The sequence below is a fragment of the Callospermophilus lateralis genome, chromosome 2 (assembly GCF_048772815.1).
Source record: "Callospermophilus lateralis isolate mCalLat2 chromosome 2, mCalLat2.hap1, whole genome shotgun sequence".
NCBI classification, from domain to species: domain Eukaryota; kingdom Metazoa; phylum Chordata; class Mammalia; order Rodentia; family Sciuridae; genus Callospermophilus; species Callospermophilus lateralis.
The window spans coordinates 11,538,440-11,559,976 of NC_135306.1; the positions used below are offsets into that span (position 1 = coordinate 11,538,440).

At 33.2% G+C, this 21,537-nt stretch overlaps 2 protein-coding genes across 7 annotated transcripts in view; both read right to left on the reverse strand.

Annotated features, from left to right (window-relative positions):
• Positions 1 to 21,537, reverse strand: part of Rabgap1 (RAB GTPase activating protein 1) — a 167,444-nt gene that overhangs the window by 109,299 nt on the left and 36,608 nt on the right. For 5 of the 6 annotated variants that reach the window (XM_076845515.2, XM_076845514.2, XM_076845513.2 and 2 more), the window contains 8 exons: positions 11,774 to 12,008; positions 10,634 to 10,838; positions 8,689 to 8,863; positions 7,829 to 7,986; positions 3,994 to 4,104; positions 3,541 to 3,607; positions 2,670 to 2,772; positions 1,691 to 1,860 (listed from right to left, as the gene is read on the reverse strand). In XM_076845515.2, the coding sequence (XP_076701630.1) occupies positions 1,691 to 1,860; positions 2,670 to 2,772; positions 3,541 to 3,607; positions 3,994 to 4,104; positions 7,829 to 7,986; positions 8,689 to 8,863; positions 10,634 to 10,838; positions 11,774 to 12,008 (1,224 nt within the window). The remainder of the gene's footprint in view (positions 1 to 1,690; positions 1,861 to 2,669; positions 2,773 to 3,540; positions 3,608 to 3,993; positions 4,105 to 7,828; positions 7,987 to 8,688; positions 8,864 to 10,633; positions 10,839 to 11,773; positions 12,009 to 21,537) is intronic. The other variant, XM_076845519.2, reaches the window with a different exon arrangement.
• The window catches only part of LOC143641423 (uncharacterized), a 166,217-nt gene that overhangs the window by 92,552 nt on the left and 52,128 nt on the right, over positions 1 to 21,537 (reverse strand). The window lies entirely within an intron of this gene.

Genomic DNA, 21,537 nt, shown 5'->3' on the forward strand with positions numbered 1-21,537 from the left:
CCACAAAAAAAGGAAGACAAGGAGGGAGGTGGGGGGTGGGGAATGGAGGGCAGTAAGTGGTGGCACAACTAGGAACCAAGAAAACCTAAGAGGATGGAACAGATATTTTAGCTGCTGCCCACCACAGGAAACACAAGTAAGAAGTCTGACTGACAAAGCTAACTGCCCGATCAAAAAAAAAAAAAAAAAAAAAAAAATGAGATACTTTTCAGAAGAAAACACTAGAATCCAAAATCTCTACAATATATCACTTAAAATGTTACTCATCATACTTGAGAATTAGCAATCAAAGATTTCTGAAGCAGTTATACTACAATGATGCTCTAAGATTAAGTGGAAACTTGCTCTTAAAAGAATAAATGACCAGGCACAGTAGTGCACTCCTATAATCTCAGGTTGGAGGATCTTACTAAGTTATCCAAATTCAAAGTCAGTTTAGGCAATTTAGTTAGATCCTATCTCAAAATAAAAAATTTAAAAAGGGCTGGGATGTACTTAGTGACAGCACATGCCAGGTTCAATCCCTAGTATAGCAAAGCAAAAACAAAAGATAAATCTCAGGAGAAAACAACCATGAAGCAGGAAAAAGAGGAGGGTACTGACATATAGCTCAATGATAGAACATGTGCCCAGCATGTATGAGGCCCTAGGTTCAATCCTCAATAACTCCCATTATTTTTTTTAATTAAAAATGAGGCAGCTAGAAGGGCTGGTGTTGTGGCTCAGTGGTAGTGCACTTGCCTGGCATGTGTGAGGCACTGGGTTTGATACTCAGCACTGCACATAAATAAATTTTTAAAAAAGTAAATAAAGGTCTATCAATAACTAACTAAATAAAAATTTTTAAAAAATGAGGCAGCTAGGTATAAAGGCATAAGCATGTAACCCAGCAACTTGGGAGGCTAAGGCAGAGGAGAGACTAGGCAACTTAAAAAAAAATTTAAAAGGCTGGGGATATAGCTTAGTGGTTCAATACTTCTAAGTTCAAAATATCTAAAACATTGGGAACTGAAATACTGTAAGGAGAGACAAGAGAGCTGGGCAGACAAAAAGGTAAAGAAACATTAGGCCAAATTTTTCCAAAGTTTTATTTTAAAAATTTTAGACATTTGAGAAGTTCAGCAAATCCCAAGAATGATAAACAGAAAAAAAATCATGACTAGGCACATAATTGTTAAATGTCTTAAAACCAAAATACAGAATCTTCAAAGCCAGAGAGAAACGATATATTATACATATAGGAATAATAATATAAATGACCTCTAATCCAAAACAACGGAAGTCAGAAGACTGTGGGAGAGTATTTGAAAAAATTGAAAGAAAAAAACAATCAATTCAGAATCTTCAATCTAGTAAAAATATCTAACTAAAATGAAGTGAAATAAAGACATCTGCAGAGAATGAGTGCTAAGAGAATATATCCTTAGCAGATATGCACTAAAAGAAATGTTAAAAGAAGTTCTTCATGTGAGGGTAAATGAGACCAAATGAGAAATTGAATTGTTAGGAAAAATTAGAGCAACAAAAATTTTAAGAAGGTGGATAAATCTAAAAGTGACATTCCCCCCTATTACTATATTTAAAATACACATAAATGTTTTGAATTCTGATTGACAGCTTAATTGTAAGTTAGTCTCAAAAGTGAATTCACCTTTCCATCCCCCTCTATATTTATAAAAAAATTCAGTACCTGTTTTAGTTTCAAAAAAAAATTTTCAGTAGTACTACGTTTGCTGAAGGGCCAGAATAATCTTTCATTAGGTGAGCAAACTCGAACTTTTGTCTCCAGGAGAAATCGAACAGGCTCCTGTACTTCTGTTATTACCAAATCAACAGCTGTGGTCATAAATAGCACTTTATCTAGAGAAAGTGAGAAAAATGATAAGTGAAACAAAAGATACAGAAATGCACTTAGTCATACTATTAATATAAAAGTAATTTTATCACAAACATTCAAGATATCTTATGATCAACCATCAACTAAAGAAACATACTGTCAGGTAGTTTTGTATATATGATTAATGTATGGCTTCTTTTATATACCTTTCTCACCAACAGTCAAAATACTTTAGAACTGTTTTATCCTTTATCCACTATGTTACTACTAATAACATGAAAAACTGAAGGGGAAAAAGAAATGCTCAATGAGACAGATTGATTAAGCAAGTAATATTACATTTTCGGGACAGAATATTACGTTGCCATTAAAGATCATTTGAGAAGAGTATGAAATATTTTGAAAAAAGTTCTTTCTGTACAAAAAATCTGAAAAGTTATATTAAAAAAAAGAGCTAATAGTGATTCTCATTGGGTTGGGTGGGGATAAAGACTATGCTAGACTCACTTTGCGCTATATAGTCTTTGAATTTTTAATCATATGTGGATGGATTATCTCTACAAAAATAAATAAAATTTAGAAGTATGATGAATACATAAATAGAAATAAAAAAAAAAAGAGGAAGAGGGAAAATGAAGAGAAGGAAGGGAAAATGAATAGCCAAAAATGGTACTTTGTTTAAAGGTCAAAAATAACAATAAACACAAGAACTATTCATTTCTTTGTTTCACCAGAATTGAGTAAATACTGGAGATAGGTCAAGCAAGTGATCCTAAGATCTGCGTATTATCCTAAAATTAAAATTTCTGTTCATGTCAGCAATCTGTATCACCTTTAGGAGTTTCTTCATTTACAGCTTGAAAATGTGGGGATTTGGAATTCCAGCTTCCAGTAATTACATATGATTTTCCATCTGAACTTTTACCCATAGACTCCTAACAAAAAAAAAAAAAAAAAAAGGAAAATTACATCTTAATACTCAAGTGGTAAACAACAGCTAACCCACTTTGTTGCTTAAATAGGAGTTGAAAAAATGAGGTTTTTTTTTTTTTTGTTAAAGAAGTGCATGTGAATAATTATAGTTAAAGATGTGCCATTCATTTGTACAATTGTTCCTAAAAAGTTACATTTAAAGTAAATGCTTAAAAATCATACTAAATTGAATAAACATCAATTTTTAATTATATGTGCATGGATTATCTGTACAAAAATAAATAAAATTTAGAAGTATGATGAATTCTTCTGTCAAGTATATAATCACCATATACTTTTCAGTTTTGAAAATAAAGATTTCATCTAATAGCCTTAATACTAATATCTCCAACTACTTGTAAAACTCATGGTGGTTTGCAAAAGAATTCTCCGATAAATTTTCTCCTTTTATTCTCACATCAATCTCACCCAATAAACAAGAATTATTTTTTTATTATCACTGGTAAACAATCAAAAAACAAAAAACTAGATAATTATTATCACTAGTACACAGTCCAGAAACAAAAGCTGAGATGTTTATCCAAGGTCAAACTTCTAAATACAAATGTTAAGAATAAGGAAATCCCCTTATCTTTGTGTACTGTTTTATAGCTTACATATAATACCTTCATAAACATGTTCTAACATTATATTCTGATGATACAGTAAAACAACCTTTCCTACAGAAATAGTATTAACCTTCCAGTACAAAAAATAAAATAAATTCTCACCAAATCTAACAAATGCATATCACTGTTTCGTACATCTTTTCCTGGACTAAGGAGAACGCCAAAACACCTGTAAAAAAATGAACTGCCATAAATTTTTGGGAAAAGACAAAGTATACTAAAATGTTTAAGTTGGATCACTTTTTAAAAAACTTCTTACGGGGGGAAAAGGACACTTATTAGAATTAGCAATAAATTAATGCTGATCAAATGATAATTTTCATTTCTTTAACTTAAGTAAATTCTATTTGTCTCTTATTACCATGTAATTGAGATTCGCATATTAGTTAATAATTTACTTTGAATACTTCAAAGTAAAGAAGTATTTACTTCAATAAGCAAAAATAATCCCAGAGGACAAAAAAATTTGCAAATACATTTTAAAAAGTGTTTCTCTCATTAGGTTTTTAAAAATGAAAAAATTTTATTTACACTAAACTTACTAAAATTGTTTACCTTTCAATGGCAAGTTCTTTATTAGTTGTTTGTTGTACATAGATGACAATCTTCTTATCAATTCCTTGGCGTAGTTTAAAGCATTGTCTGTCCTTGTCTTTGGGAACAGCACTGTAGACAAACATATTTCAATGTTTTTTGCAAAGTATTTTCCTGCGACATACTAAAACGATTTTTATAAACAAAGACCTCAAATCTCTAATTCTTTTTTCTATGACTAGTTTTATAACACCACCACCACCATCAACAAAAAACACTCCTGTGTCTCCTAAAATGTAGATTTATTTTTTTTAGTCTTTTTTTTTGGGGGGGGGGCGGGGGGTGGTGCTAGGGATTGAACCCAGGGCCTTGTGCATACAAGGCAAGGACTCTACCAACTGAGCTATATTCCCAGCCCTATTTTTTAGTCTTTTGTTGCACTGAAAATTAAATAGTTGCAAAGTACCTAGCATAGCAACTGGTATATTTCCTAATTGTTTTTACAAATAAATTATTATTGCCTAATTTGTTTAAATATATAATGAACAAAAAGACAATCATAGACCCTTTGAGTATCAAAACAAGTTATTTTTTAAAAATAATAGGAATGAGGAATAGATGGCCAATGATAAGCTGCTAACATTTCTCTTAAGCAGTGATAACCTTATTATAAACCTGTGTAACTAATTATAAAAACACTGACGACAGTTTATAAGCATCAGCTTAATGAAAAAATGTTCTTAAAATAACAGTTTATCAAAATAATCCCTTAGTCTCCCACACATCATGTTCCCTAGCTCCTTTGTTCTCAAAGACAAAAACCTGTATGTGGTAATCAAAAATAAGTCTAAACTGTATTTTATTTCTGTAGAACTTTTAACATAATGGCAACAAAACAATTAGCAGATAAAGTATATGGTTATATTAAAGCTCTAAGTACCTACTAAAGGTGGTTCTGAAAAATTATGAAACCCATCTGCATTTGTATATTAACAAAATTAAGAACATCTTATAACAGATTACAAAAGAATACTAACAAAGCAATGTAGAAAGGACAAACATGTTCAAAGAAAAATTTTGCAGAGCAAATTGCTAAATATTCATGGCAGATAAAATTCTCACCTGAGATGGAAAGGAACTCAACTTCAACTATCAGTAATAATACTGTTCTCTAAGTTCTGTGGCTACTGAAGTTATAAGTAAATAAAATCTCATCTTTTAGCAATTTAAACTCGTATATATAAAGTTGTTTCCTGACTCTAAAAGGACTACATCAACATATGAGTTGAAAGTATAGGGGCTGGGGATGTGGCTCAAGCGGTAGCGTGCTTGTCTGGCATGCGTGCGGCCCGGGTTCAATCCTCAGCACCACATACAAACAAAGATGTTGTGTTCGCCGAGAACTAAAAACATAAATAAATATTAAAATTCTCTCTCTAAAAAAAAAAAAAAAGAAAGTATAATCAGTGAACCTGAACAAATGTCAGGGGCCTCAGTCATATAATTGTGTCACTGAATGGATCCGACACTTAATTCCTGTGGTATAAACTAAGAAACCAAGGTCTAGGCTTAATTTCCCTGATTTTCTTTACCTATAAGAAAAGCATAATACTAACTACCCAACTTATCTTATGAGGTTGCTTGGTAGTTTAAATACTCTGTCTCTCTCACACACATACACACAGGAGAAGTGGTTTGAACGGTATAAATAAATAAAACTGCTTCCAATGGTACAAATATAAATGAGGGCTAAATTAAGAAGATAAAAAGTATAATAATGAAGAATTATTTTTTCAGAAATAAGGAGGGAAGAAAGCATTCATTCTTCCCAATGCACATTATCTAAATTTATGTTATAAAAAATACCTGATTATCAGACTTGTGGTTAATTTCATACACATACATCTCTGGAATATATGGTAAATCATATGGATATACCATTATATTTTAATCACTCCATTCTGTCAATATTAATTTCCATTTTTTAATTTTGTTATTATATACAGTGTTAAGGAGAACATTCATGTGGATTAATTTTTTGGGTGCCTGAATAATTATTTGTATATATAAATTCCCATACATATTAATTACTAGATAAAGGCACTGCATTAGACAAATTCAATCTGACAAAGCAAAGCATATTTTCTAATAATTTCATCACTAGATTGGGTTAACACTAGTATTTACCTTAAACTTCAAGTTCAGTAAAATCATGCACCAAAAAGATGACAAAGGCCTAACAAACAAATGATAAGCAAATCAGACCATCTAACAATTTTCTGTAAGAAAATCTCCTTGATCTGAGGATAAACAGAACAGGGATGTTTATGAAATTTTACAAGAGGAAGTACACAAATATCTTCAAAAAATAAAAGTTTAAAGAAACTACTTTTTTTTTAAAGGAAAAATATTAAAAATGGTATTAACTGCAATTTTCTTTTCCCAGGGCATGAATGCACACTGTAGGAATTATTACCTCATGGTATTGCTTTCAGACTGGAAATGTAGCTAATGAGAAGGCACAGACAAAATGTCCAACATTTTAGTCCTCAAAGGAAAACTGATACTCCAGCATATCCTAAATTGGCCACCAGATGGCATGAAAATATCAAAGTTTGAAAGGAGACCAAAGGTAATGATTTTTCCCATAATTGAGTCACTGTGTTTTTTAATTTAAAAGCAATTAATAAACAACATTTATATTTTTATATCATTTCATTTTACACATTTTATGAGAGTTGTGGAGGAACAAGAACTTGTGTCTAACTATGACATTGATTATGATTCTAATAAACACTCATCTTTCATATGTGATATATAAAGGTAAAAACTCAATTTGCAACCATAAAACTTTAAAACAAGAAAAGATTTGAGAGCTTAGCCTCTTGTTTTTTAAGTAAGGAAACTACTGCCAAGTGAAGTGAAGAAACTTGGAAAAAGTCATACTGTTAATAGTAGCAATAATTAAACTAAACCTGCTTTTATTTTTATTCCAGGGTTTTCCAACAAATAATTATTTTGCTTAAAAACCTAAACAAGTTATTTTCAACTCTATATATAGTAGGTCACACTTCAGACAAAACCTTCCTTCTACTGTGTCCAGATAAACTTTAATGGTAAAACTTGATTTCTAAAGCCTTAAGCTTGGGCTGGGGATGTGCTCAGTGGTAGAGCACTTGCCTCATGTGTGTGAAGTACTGAGTTCAATTTTCAACACAAATATAAATAAATGAATAAAATAAAGATCCATCAACAACTTAAGTTTTTTTTTCTCTTTTTAAAAAAGCTTCACGCTCTTCAAATAAAATCAAGTAAACCAAACAAATCAACCAAACAAAAACAGCAAAACAAATAGAACTACTGATCCAGCTGACTGAACTTTAGTCACTTTTTTTTTTTTTTTTGGTATGAGGGACTGATCCTAGGGGGACTGCTTAACCACATCCTTAGCCCTTTTCATTTTTTATTTGAGACAGAGTCTTGCAAAGTTGCTTAGGGCCTTCCTAAGTTGCTGATGGTGGCTGTGAACTTAAGATCCTCCTGCCTCAGCCTCCTGAGTTGCTGTGATTATAGATGTGTGCCACTGTGCCTGGCTAGTCATAGTTTTTTAGAGTAGTCAGCCGGCTACTTTGAGGTCACATGGATTTTTTATTGCCTGAAAATTCTTCAAATTTTGCCTCTATAAATTTCTTTCTTTTCTTTTACCATTTACATTTAAAAAGAAACTCTCCCTGTAAAAGCAATAATTTTATGGTATGAAAGGTATATGTGATCTGCCTTGGATTTTCCCTTGAATGACCTATAATAGAGCATGCTAATACAAACTCAATAAAATGAATAAAATAATGTGCCCTACCTAAAATAACCTTTACCATCATCTTCTTTTATTTCTAAAGACACAGAAAAGGTAAAGATATCACTGTCAGGAGTCTGTGGTGCAGCAGTGGCTGAAAGTGGGGTTTGCTTGGCCGAACGACGGAAGGCAGTGGCAAAACTGTAGAGTATCCGGCTTACCTGAAACCAGACATGTTAAGAAATGCGCTGTTACCATGAGACACTGTTTTGATTAAGGCTAGAAGGTGATTAGCTTTTGAAGGGGGGTAATCATCTTCCCCCTACTAATAAGATACTTTTGGAAAATTATCTAATTTGTTAGGCCTCAAAAGCAAATACCAAATCTCACCAGAAAGAAAAAAATTAGAAATCCAAGTGATAAATCACTTTCTGTTAGAAGATATCTGAACACATATATTATCATAATATAATATTATCATATATAATTATCATAAAAAATAGTTTTAACAATTTTTTTTTTTTTTGTCATACTAGGAATTGAACCCAGAGCCTTGGACATATTATGGAAGTGCTCTACCATGAAGTTACACCCTCAATAGTTCTAATAAATTTAGGTCTAAAAAATGGTTTGCAAATATGTCACTAATGGCACCAGGATGCCTATCTAACCCAATCAAGTAGCAGCTAACCAATTTCCTCTGTCACTATCAGTGACAGAGGCAAATAGTGAAGTTTCATATTCACGATTTTCTTTTAAAGACTTACAGCTTCTTGGGATGGGGTTGTGGCTCAGGGGTAGAGCACTTGCCTAGCACGTGTGAGGCCATGGGTTCGATCCTCAGCACCACATATAAATAACTAAATTAAATAAAGATATTGTGTCAACTACAACAAAAAAATTAAAAAAAAAAAAAGACTTACAGCTTCTTGTATTTCACACCGAAAGACATGTATTCTGAAGAGCTCTGCATTATAATGACTTTCTGTGAAAGCAAAACAGTCACTCTCAGGAGTTCCATCATGCCCTCTGACACAAAAGAGGATTTTGTAGATAGGGTAGTTTGCTATTTCAGTGTTTGTCTGCGGATCTAACAGTCTGTTCAGAAAAAAAAGACATAAAGAGATTAGAGGCATTATGAACAATTTGCAACATATTCATATTATGATTCAAGACATCTTTCTAGCAAGATAACCATACAGGACTTTTGTATGCTAATCCTATTAAATTTTAGAAAATAAGTTGTATGTAGAATACTACAGTGATTAATTATATAGTTCCATGTTACTAAAAACTAAATAGTCTCATGGCTTGGGGAGGCCAATAGAAAGGTTTGAAATAATATCAATAAGCACATGTTTCTTCTGCAGCCTGCAACTAAATAGAGACAAGGTCCATTGGTAAATTAGACTATAAAGTAGATCAGTAAAGTTATGTTCTGATTATAATTTGAAAGAATTACCTAATATGTATTATTATTTAAGAAAATAGAAAAACTAAGGTCTTTTTCAAGAGTGAAGCATGTTTTGATTCATGAAAATAAGGGGAGAGAGATTATATAAAATGCTAACTCCTGAAAAAAGTAACGAATAAAATAAAAAGGATGGCATTCACCCAAGTCTATTAATTCATCAAGTATTTGTGATACCTAAAATATTCCATTCAATGTTCAGGGTACTAAGGACACAATTGTGAAAAGCACTGGGGGGGGGGGGGCAGGGGGAATTATATAATGTCAACACTGCAGGGCCACAGAGGGCCCTGTTCATAATGGAAAGGGGATCTAACCCAGTTTGAAGGCACTTTCATGAAAGCTCTGAAAATGTGAGACAAGACAGATTAGTTTTCTCATTGCTTTTATAGAATTAAAAAATATTGGCATTTGCAAAACAAATATTTTATCAGTAGCTTCTTTTAACAAATACAAAATTAGAATTTGTGAATCTTTGTGCAATTGTTCTTTACTCACAGAGAAAATTATGCAGACTGACTACTATCCACATGAAACTATATTCTTTTACCATTAAAACCTCAAATGCCTCTGAAGTACTGAGACACAAATTCACTGCTTACAGAAGTATAAACTGGATCAATATTTCTAGATAACTATTTGGTAATATATCAAAAGCAATAAAAATGACCCAATAAATCTATATCTGAGAAATTTATACTAAGGAAATTATTTATAAAGCATTTATGTGCCCAACAGAAATTACTGTTAGTTATTGTTATTATTAGTGCTTTTTCTCATTAAAAGACAAAAACTGCCTGATATAGTAGCACACTTCTGTAATCCCAGCAATTAAGGAGCTGAGGCAGAAGAATCACAAGTTTGAGACCAGTGTGGGCAAGTTAGCAAGACCCTACCCAAAATAAAAAATAAAAAAGGCCTGGGAATGTAGTACAGTGGTAGAGCAACCCATGTTCAAGCCCTGTACTGCAAGGAAAAAAAAGAACGGGCTATACCGGAATAGCTAATATTTACCAACAGATTTTTTTCTAATTTCCAAAATCAGTATGAAATTCCATTTTGAAACAATGTGTCAAACTAGTATCTTTCCTGGGGGGACAAGGAAAACATATATTAATTTGTTAAGAAAACTCTGATGGTCAATATATTCTTAAAGCTTATTTAATTCACTTCACTAATGTACTACATAGGATTGGGATGGAGACAGAATATAAACTGATACAAATGAGTGTCCATTTTTCACGAAGATCGTAATCCTTAGAATATAATGTTGGTGCCAAATAAATTAAACACTACATGAATAAAATAATGTATTTTATTCACTATTGCTTGTTTGTAAAACAAAATATCAGAGAACTGATATGAATACTACAAAGAGTTTAAAGGCCATGTCTCACCTCACAGTTCCTTCAGATACATTAGGCACTGAGAGGGTTACATCTAGTGAAATCTGACACTGGCTTCTTAAGATGGACATCATCCTCAAGGCTTCCACTTCACTCCTAGGAGCATTTACTGAGGCACAGCCTAAATAAGTTAGTTTACTGAAAACTACACTGTCCTCATCAGCCACTGGTGTGAAAGGACTTGACACTTCAGAATCTGCAAGAAAAAAAAGAATAAGATGATTATTTTCATTTTGACATTTTGTTGATATAAACAGCAAATAAAAATCTGCAAATAACATTTAGGTTCTGAATCAAATACTAATGAGATAAAATGCCATACCCCTAAAGGAAAGTCCACAAAAACTAGAAAGCTCACACTAGAATTCATGATAACACCAAAACTTTTAGGTAGTACTTCTAGGAGTCAATCCAGATTCACATCAAATTCACTTCTGAATTTTGACTTTATTACATTTAAGTTAAATACACAGCAGTATTTTACCATTCTGAAAAATCATACCTCTGCTTTGTTTTACTTATCTACTCTGTTCTAAAGCTTTCTTTCAACAGCTTAGCCACTTTATTAGGTCTATTAATCTCCTTGTTTTCACTTTCCCAATAACATTTAGCTTTAACACCCTACTTTTCCAAATAAAACTTAACTGTCCTTTTCCTCCTTCCTTGCTATGCCTGTCTCTTGTACTAGTCTCCCTTTTCCAACTTGGTGACAACTCTCAGAGAGTATACAGGCATGAAGCAAACATCTATTCACCAAGCATAATCCCTCTATTACTCCAATATTGTATTCAAATTCCTTCTCTTCTGGAAAAATCTTCAAGCATTCTAAAAAAAGACTACCTCAGTTTTATTTAATTACTATTTTTCTTTCTATATAACTTAAATATATTTAAAGGGAAATGAGAAATATATATATGTATATGTATATGTGTGTGTGTGTGTGTGTGTGTGAGAGAGAGAGAGAGAGAGAGAGAGAGAGAGAGAGAGAGAGAGAAAATGAATGAGAATGGCAACTCCCTAGAACTAGTATCTGGAGATTCTGGAGAACTCAGACAAGTTCTAATACAGTGCAGACACTCAAATATTAAAAACAATAACCTTCAGTTACGCAAGCAATGCAGCAATCCTAACCTCCTTGTCCAGGTTTCACTGGCAGGCTCATCTCTGGTTTCTGGAGCCCTACTAATGGCACGGGGTTAATGGTGGAAGAAGCTGAGAGTTGATTAGAAAGTGGCCCATCTCCTTCACCATCCAGTTGTGACCTTTCCATAAGTTCCTTGTCCCCTGGTTGGTCATCCATGGGAGGATCCATCAGCACATCTGCTAACTCTTTTTGCAGCTGTTGCTCACTTCCATTCCCTACAATCTACAGGTCAAAAATCAGCAAAGTGAGAAAGAGTGGTGTCAATACAGATTAAAATGGTTTCACATTCTAAAGAAAATTATCAGCCTTTCTTGTAATGAAAAGATAGGTTCTCAATGTTTTTTAAAAATAGAATTAATCAAGATCTACAAATATGGACTCCAGCTGCTCTCTTAATTCAGTTTTTCATGCAGAAGTATATTGATTGAGCCCACTGTCCAGAAATTTATGGATTAGCCTGCCAATGTCGTTCATGTTTTTTACACTGTCTTAAAATAAGGACAATTAAAATATTTCTAATTTTATTTGTCCAATGAGAAGTGATGTTTTTAAGAGGAATATCTTTAGCAGCTTCTTTTAACCTAAAGAAAAAATAATGGGGCTGTGGCTGAGTGGTAGTGTGCTTGCGTCATATATGTGAGGCACTAGGTTCGATCCTCAGCACCATATATAAATAAACAAACAAACAAATTAATAAAGATATTATATCCATCTACAGCTAAAAAAAAATTTTTAAAAAAAGAAAAATGTGCTTTTTTCCAATTTATCAACAGAAATATTCCTATAAGGTAATCGATTTCCACTTGCACTTTTCAGACTTTTGCTATAAATAAATCTGCTGTATTTCTGAAGGAGACATCTTTGATATGAACACGTTCTTAAAAGTTCTTAAACACACGAATAAAGCTGAGGAGATGAGTGTAAAAAAGTACTGAAGAATAAAAGCACTGTTTTCAACAACTTCAAGTATTTTTGTGGAGTCATGATGGTTTATTTAGTTGCTCAACAGGAAGTAAACAAGTGCAAAATCAAGTGATGACTGCCCAACACTAAGAAAAACCACACATGACAAAATCTAGTACTGTCACTAATTGTTTATTCAAGAAGTACTGGAAAAATTAACAAAAGAATTCAGAAGGAAAGAAAAAAGGGGCTGACTTCTAAGCCCAAGACTTTTGAAGACTAAATCCTGAAAAATTAAAATGGGTTGGCTGTGAGATTGTTAAAGAAAAAAAAAAAAAAAGACAGCAAAAGTAAAGTTACAAAGCAAAATTCACATCTGGGTACATCTGGGCTACCAAGGAATCCAGTTCAAACATCTTTTAATGCTTTGGGCTTTTGTAATCCTACAAACTTCAATTTTCTTAGCCTATAAATCCTAATTGAGAAACAGTTTTTAGACTATTTGACTATATTTTCCTGAGAAAATTCTAGCATTTCAACTACTTTTGTCATGGAATTAAAGATCTTTGGCTTCAATGACAGCTTTTCTTTCTGTGAACTTCATTTTATGATGGAAGTTATTGCTACTGGAACTACAAGTGGGTTGAGTAATTTTAACTGTTTGTTAAAACTGGTTCTATACTTCTAAAAGCTGAATTTTTTCCAGTTCTGCTTTAAATAGTTTTCAAAGCAGCTAAAAAACAAACCAGAACTCAGTTTCAAAAAGCCTCTGATTCTTTTACAGATGGTAAAATAGTGTTTCACCTGGACTAAATAAAACAGCTTAATTGAACCTAAACTGCTTCCAAGGGTAAGGAGAAATAACATAGGAGTTACAACTTCCTGAAGACAAAAAGTGAGAAGATATCAGACTCCCTCTTTAAGCAATTAATAATTACAACTAGAAGGAAAATAGAAAGATTTATTTCACATGCTACAAAGTGCTCTTTTGCGTTTTGGTGTATGAGGTAAGTGAACCCAAGTGTTCTGTGGGATAGGCTGCCTCCACTGTAATATATTTACCAATTACAGAATATGCCTACTTTGAAAGTATACATATATATTTATATATATATATATATAATATATATGTTGTCTTTGTGTTTATACATATTTATTTTTAATGTTTCCCTAGTTTAAAAATTTTACAAACAATTATCTTATGTTTCCTTAATTTTTCCATAAAGGCTAGGAAAATGTAACGTATGCATATAAATTTTATTTATTTATTTATTTTTGGTACTGGGGATTCAACCCAGGGCTGCTTTACCACTGAGCTATATCCCAGTTCTTTTTATTTTTTGAGACAGAGGCTTGCTAAATTGCTGAGGCTGACCTCAAAGTTGTAATTCTCCTGCCTCAGTCTATGGAGTTGCTTGGATTATTAACGACCAGTGCCACAGAGCCCACCTAAAACTTGACTTTTAAGAGTTGTTTAAGGGGCTGGGGTTGTGGCTCAGAAGTACAGTGCTCACCTAGCATGAGTGAGGCACTGGGTTCAATCCTCAGCACTACATAAAAATAAAATAAAGGTATTGTGCCCACCTACAACTAAAAAATAAATTTAAAAAAAAAGAGTTGTTTAAAAATACCAAACTATTGGAGCTGGCATCATAGTGGTAGAGTACTTGCCCTGCAGGTGTGGGAGGCACTGGGTTCGGTCCTCAGCACCATATAAAACTTAATAAATAAAAGTATTGTGTCCATTACAACTAAAAAAAAAATTTTAAAAATAGCAACTTATCCAAAGCCTCCTAGATAATAAGGTCAAATACAATACCTCAACAATGATCATGTTGATCCCTCAACATGTTGAGTTTCCAATTCAGTAAATCTGGGATAGGGCCTGATATTTTTTGCATTTCTAAAAAATTCCTAGGAAATGACAATGCTGTTGACCTAGGGAATTCACTCTGGGAAACAATCTTAAATTAATGACTTTTAATTTGACTATATAACACATTTACAAATCCCTGCTCCTACATTAGTCCTCCACTTCCCACCCCCACAACTAAATCAGTATCAGACAATGGACAGCCTAGGTATATTCGTTTTAAGACCACACGTGATTCTGATATACTGAGAAATACTGCCATAGATCAAAATCAAACTAAAATGCCAACATAGGATTTTATTCAGAGGCTCCACACAGGTATCAAAATAATCTCTGGCACTTTCTGAAAATGCAAATCACTTGACTTTACCTAAGAAATCTCTCTCTGCATGGGCCACTAATAGCTATATTTTTAAAAAAGCATCTTATGAGATTTTTTATTTGCAATAAAGTGTGAGAGTCACTGGTAGGACTTACAGAGTTCATTTATTTATTGTCTGTCTCTGCTAGTGTGGCTGAAAAATTGAGTTTAGTTTTCAAGCCTCCCTTATAACTCTGGTTTACTATATCAGACAATTTTAGACACTGAGATAAACAGAAGTTGTCTGGGGAGGTCTCTGGAAGACTTTTTTTCCCCAAGCATGAAGTCTGGGAATGAAGACTGGAGTAGAGCACTTGCCTAGCATGTTCCAGGAACACAAAGGAAAAAAGAAAAAAAATACTATGACTGGTACCATCCCCTTGCCATGGAATAGGAATATGGAACCCTGAGAGAAGTCTTGTGACAATGAGGTGACATCAGAACAAAAAGTCAATAAAGCCAAAATCAACAGAGTAAATTAAAAAAAACAAAACAAACAAAAAAAAACTTTGGTCTTTAATGGTATAGATCAGGAGTTGAAAATTTTCTCCTATAAAGAGCCAGATAATAAATATTTTAGACTCAGCCAAACATCTGTACTCTCAGGCTGAAGCAGAATACCAAGTTTCAAGACAGCCTGCACAACTAAGGAAGACACTTTCAAAATGAAAAGGGCTAGGGAGGTAGTTGAGTGGTAGAACCCTTGCCTAACACATATAAGGACTTGGGTTCATTCAATACCCAGTTCAATACTGCAAAAATAACAAAAACAGTTTTTTATAAGTGTTGTTTCCATGTGTCTGTAGTCTGTTACAACTACTCAAATCTGCTATAACATGAAAGAAGCCATAAACAACAAATAACAAATGTGGATGTGCTACAATAAAGTTCATTTACAAAAACTGTAGGCGGACATTTTCTTTCCTTCTATCAATAGCATTTCTGATATATACAACTATCATCTCTAAAATACGGTTTCACATAAAGTAATTAAGATAGTATGGTATTAGAGAAAGGACAAACACACAGATGAAACAGAATCCAGAAACAGACACAAACATATATGATCAAATGATTTTCAACAAAGTTGGCAAGGTAACTCAATGGACAAAGGTAATTACTCAAATAAAACAAACGGTGCTGGAACATTTAACCTGATATCCATATGTGAGATGATACATCTCAGCCAATACTTCATATTATATGTAAAAACAAACTCAATGAATGACATACAAGTATAGCCTACAACTATAAAACTTAAGAAGAAAACAGAAGAAATATTTGTAATCTTGGGATTCAAAAATTTCTTAGAACACAAAAAGTATGAATCATAAAGGGAAAAACAGAAAATAAACTATTAGAATGAGGGCTGGTGACAAGGTTTGGTGGTAGAGAGCTTTTCTAGCATGTAGAAGTCCTGGGTTCCATCTCAAGCACAATCACAACAACAACAACAAAAAGCTAAGAGAATAAAAAGCCACGGAGCTGGAGAAAATATTTGCAAATCATGTATCTGATGAAGGACTTATACCAGAATATACAGAGAACTATCAAAACTCAATAGTAAGAAAATAACTAACTCAATCTTTAAAATGAGCATTTCACCAAAGATATGTAAAGATGGCAAATAGCACATGAACAGAAACTCAGTATCATTAACCAGTAGAGGAACTGAAACCACAACAGGATGCCTCTATACCTCTATAATATTGGCCAAAACAAAACCAAACAAAAAAAACACCAAAACAACAAAAAACACTTGACAATAATAAGAACTGGAAGTAATATGGAAAACTCACATACTATGGTGGGAATGGAAAATCGTACAACTATTTCCAACATTTTTTATACTATAAATAAATAAATAGATAAATAAGGTGAGCTGGGGATGTAGTTCACACTTATGATGATACTGGGTTTAATCCCTAGTGTCAGAAGAAGAAGAAAAAAAGTTGCAGTAGCCAGATACAAAAGACTGCAAACTAAATGATTCCAGTTAAATGGCATCCAAGAAAAGACCTAACTATAGTGACAGAAATGAGTAGTTTAGTTTTCAAGCCTCCCTTGAAGGGTTGCCAGGGAAATTGGGGGGCAGAGTTTAAAAAAAAAAAAAAAAAGGCACAAAGGAACTTTTTGGAGTGATGAAATTATTTTCTATCTGGACTGTGGTGCTGTATATTTAAGAGTTTATACATATTAAAGCTCATAGAATTGTATGCTTCAGAGGATTGCATTTACTAAAAACTTGATTTAGCCTGGTGCGATGGAACACATCTGTAATCCTAGCAGCTTGGGAAATTAAGGCAGAATGATCTTGAGTTCAAAACCAGCCTCAGTAAAAGCAAAGAGCTAAGCAACTCAGTGAGACTCTGTCTCTAAATAAAATACAAAATAGGGCTGGTGATGTAGCTCAGTGGTGGAGTACCCGTGAGTTCAATCTCCAGTAACACCCCCTCCAAATTTGATTTAAAAAAATATATATGGTTTCCAAAAAAGAAGAAAGCTGAGAATATAGCTGTTGTTTTTTTTTTTTTAAATAATCTGCCCCATAAAAGATCCCTATCTAAGACTTTGGCTTTGCAATTAACCTCCCCTTAGAGATGCCACTGCATCTACTCCCAATGATATTATAAACAGTCCCAAATCTATCTACTATTTCTTCCTCAACTGTCTACTGGACAGAGAGCATCAGCTAAACATTACAAATGTATTTTGTCCAAACCTTAACTCACTCTCCCATCCTCTTCCTGCATCTGTTTGTCAGTGATTGTACTACTATATACTCTCTGCCCAAAGAATCACAATCATCCTTGACTCCTCATTCACAAACAACTCATAAATCCTACTGATCTTTGCTCATATAGTCTCCTCTTCTTCTATCTCTGTGCATAGCTAATAATTTAGTATAAAGCCTATCACTTCATATAAGCTAAGTTGGTAGTTTCCATGCCTTCTTTCCCCTTTACTCTTTCATACGTTCATTCAAGTTATTTTAGTTCTGACCAAGCACTGATTATTTTTAAAGCCTTTCTTAGCTCCTCAAAACCCATAGGATAAAGCTCAAATTCATAAGTTTATTCTACTAGTCTTTTCATAACTTTGCCCAACCTATCGTTTCCAGTCATTTATCTATCACATCAAACTACTAAATGTTCCTAGGAAACAAACTTTCATGTATAGACTGTTCCCTTTTCTGGATTGCCCTCTTTTTTTTTTTTTTAATGTTTATTTTTAAGTTGTAGTTGGACACAATATCCTTACTTCATTCATCCATTTTCATATGGTGCTGAGGACCGAACCCAGGGTCTCACAAGCGCTAGACGAGCACTCCACCACTGAGCCACAACCCCAGCCCAGCCCTCTTTCTCTTACGTATTTTTTAAGATCAATCTTAAATTTTGTTACTTCCTCTGGGAGATCTTAACCCCTCTAGACAGAATTTAATCACTTCTTTCTCAGGGCTACCATATTATTAGCACATATATTTACTAGTATTGCTGCTTGTTTTGGAGAAATGTTCTATACTGCACAGAGATTGTTCTTTTTTTTTTTTTTTTTTTTTTTTTTTGGTACCAGGGATTGAACTCAAGGGCACTGGATCACTGAGCCACATCCCCAGCCCTATTTTGTATTTTATTTAGAGACAGGGTCTCACTGAGATGCTTAGCACTTCACTGTTGCTGAGGCTGGCTTTGAACTCTTGATCCCCCTGTCTCAGCCTCCCACGCCTCTGGGATTACAGGCATGTGCAACTGCACCCAGCCTCAAGTTATCCTGAATCCTTAAAGCTTTGAAGAGTGACTGATAGAATACATATGAAACACATTTTTATATAAACTTTATAAAATGCAAAGAACAGAAGCCAAAGCATGATACTGGACACTCTATAAAACTTGGCTTAGTTATAGCAAAAGAAATCTGAATGATTTTAAATTTATTTAAAAACAAAAACACCATCATTTCCCATTTTAAGCAAGTGTCATTAAGATTTAACATTCACAATGAGAGTGTTGGTGGGGTGGGGATGTAGTTCAGTGGTAGAGTGCTTGCCTCGGGCATAAGAACCTAGGTTCACTTTTCAGCACCACAAAAAGAAAATGGAGCTAGAAAAAGAAAAAAACTCCAGTGGAGAAGACCAAAGAGCATGATGCAATACATAAATAATATTTTTCAAGTTCCACAGAGATTTAATCAGTTAACACAAAGTTTTTATTAAAAAGGTCACATTTAGATTTGTTTTCATCTCCACATAATCTACATTAAAAGGAAAAAAGAGTTTTTCAAGAAAGTCCTGAATTGGGAAGACAAACAATAAACCTAAAATAGACAATTTAACACAGACATAAATGCTATGCATATGGCATAAACGTGTTTAAGGACAGAGCCTGGCAAATGAGTTACTTGTTACTCCTACTGCTTATAAAGCATAGGAGGAATAATAATGGAGGCTCAGAACTTCCATATAGCACAACTCTGGGAGGCACAATTCACAGCATGGACTATTCAAATTGTGCACTCAAGAACTATCCAGTATGTAGCAAATGCAACTGAACACAGTACCAATTATATGTATTTCAGGCAACTGCATTATGTGTTTCTTACAGGAATTATATCATTTAAATTTCATATCACAGTACCTGCCAATTAGTAAGCATCCAAGTATTAGTATCCCCTACTCCATGCAGCTCTTTCAAAATAAACTCTGATTCACTTACTACACTTCAGGTTTGAAAAGGGAGAACAATAATTGAAAAAACTAGTAGTGAAGATACAGAACAAGAAATTCTTTTTCTGGTTCAGAGAATTCCAAGAACACACCTATTTTTCATGTGCAAAAGAAATCCTATTGGAATAACATGTCCTTCTAAATATATCAAATAAAAGTAATAACTTATATGGTAGAATTGGCTACAAGTCTGTTTCCTTGAGAGCAAAACTACATTTATGGAAACAAAGCCCAAAATGTTCCAAAGGCAACAGCCAGAGTCATTTCCTGGCCTTAATCTTCTATTTCTAACTTTAGAGCCCTTGTTTCCCTTTACTACTATAATACCAACTAGGCCTTACTTGGTGTGCCAGTTATTATACAAGGCTACTTTAGACATTTTGGGACTCTTTTTCTGGAAACAGGTTCAAAAAGCAGACTTAGGAAATAAGTTTGTGATTGAGAAACCCTACATGATTCAAAAATTAAAACAAAAAACCAACATCCTAATGATCTGCAGAGTTCCTAATATTTTTATCCTGGCGCAGAGAAAATAAACAAAAAATTGTTCAAATTTAATAATCTTGCTTAGTTTGACTACAAAAGCTGAGCCATTAGGATATAAAGCTTAGTAAATAAAGCTTAGTTTTGTCAGAAGGCACAAATGAACCAAAAGTCCAATTTGAATATTTGAAGATTTAGTTACTAATTTCAAATCCATTCACATTCTGTGATCTTAAATGAATCATTAAATATAAATTGCTTCACTTGATAACTACAGCTATTCTAATACTCTCTCTTTTTCACACTGTACAAAGGAAGGACCAAAAAAACAACCTAAGGTTACCATTAGGAATTGCTAACACTGCAGCAAAACAAAAAGAGGAGGGACAGAATTAATCCTAAAAAATTAACAGTAGAAAGACCCAAAACATTTATTGTTATTTTGCTAAATAATGGGATTACAGGTGAGTTCTTTTAATTTTTTTATTGTTTGATTTCATATCACACACACATTATTTTTACAATTAGAGAAAATAAATGACAAAAGCTATTAGGATCTTGAGAGAAAAATACAAACACAATAAATTGTTTTGTATGCAGTGGTCTTGACTCTAGGCCCAACAAATCTTTAATTCCTACCAACTGCCACAGACCTACTTCTTTGTAGAAGAAATTCTTAGTAATTCTGTAAGGCTTTGCTCGACCTGTTATCTACTCTATGAAACCCAGCTTTTTTCTTCAGTCAATAATTATGTTCTTACACAAATTTGCTCTACCTATCTTTTTGATGAACTGTATCATATTTATAAATGTGACACATTCACAGATGTGTCTCCACCATTACCACTCTGACCTCTTTCTTAATTAAACTGCATTCACAGTTCAGTAAAATTGCTCACTGAAAAAAGGTCTGTATTTCAAGATTACCAGATTCTACAACAAATAATATCACAAATTGAGGTCAGAAGATTACTTCACCTATTACTAAGATGGAGTGACTTTTTCATCTAACAATTTTAATAAAAGTTGGCAACTTTCTTCCACTAAATAATGTCAATTTGATTTTTCAAGAAAATTACGAGGATTAAATATTTAAAATTCTCTACCAGATTTTTCTGCCTAATGAATATTAGCTCATAAACATACCCCAAACAACATTCACAGAATATCCTTGGCTAAGAGTCAAAGACTGCTACCTCAAAGGAGTTTATGGTCAGATAGAGAAAATACAAAATGTTTTGATTTTATGGCAAGTTCTCAGAGTTTGAGTTGTTAAAACATTTTGTGAAGAAAAATGTCTTTGATTTTTATAACCGTATCATCACATAACATTATTCTTTAAAGGGCTGCCTAAAGCTTTACCCACTCCAAGAATCCTGCCCTGACTCTTCCCTGAAGTTGAGTT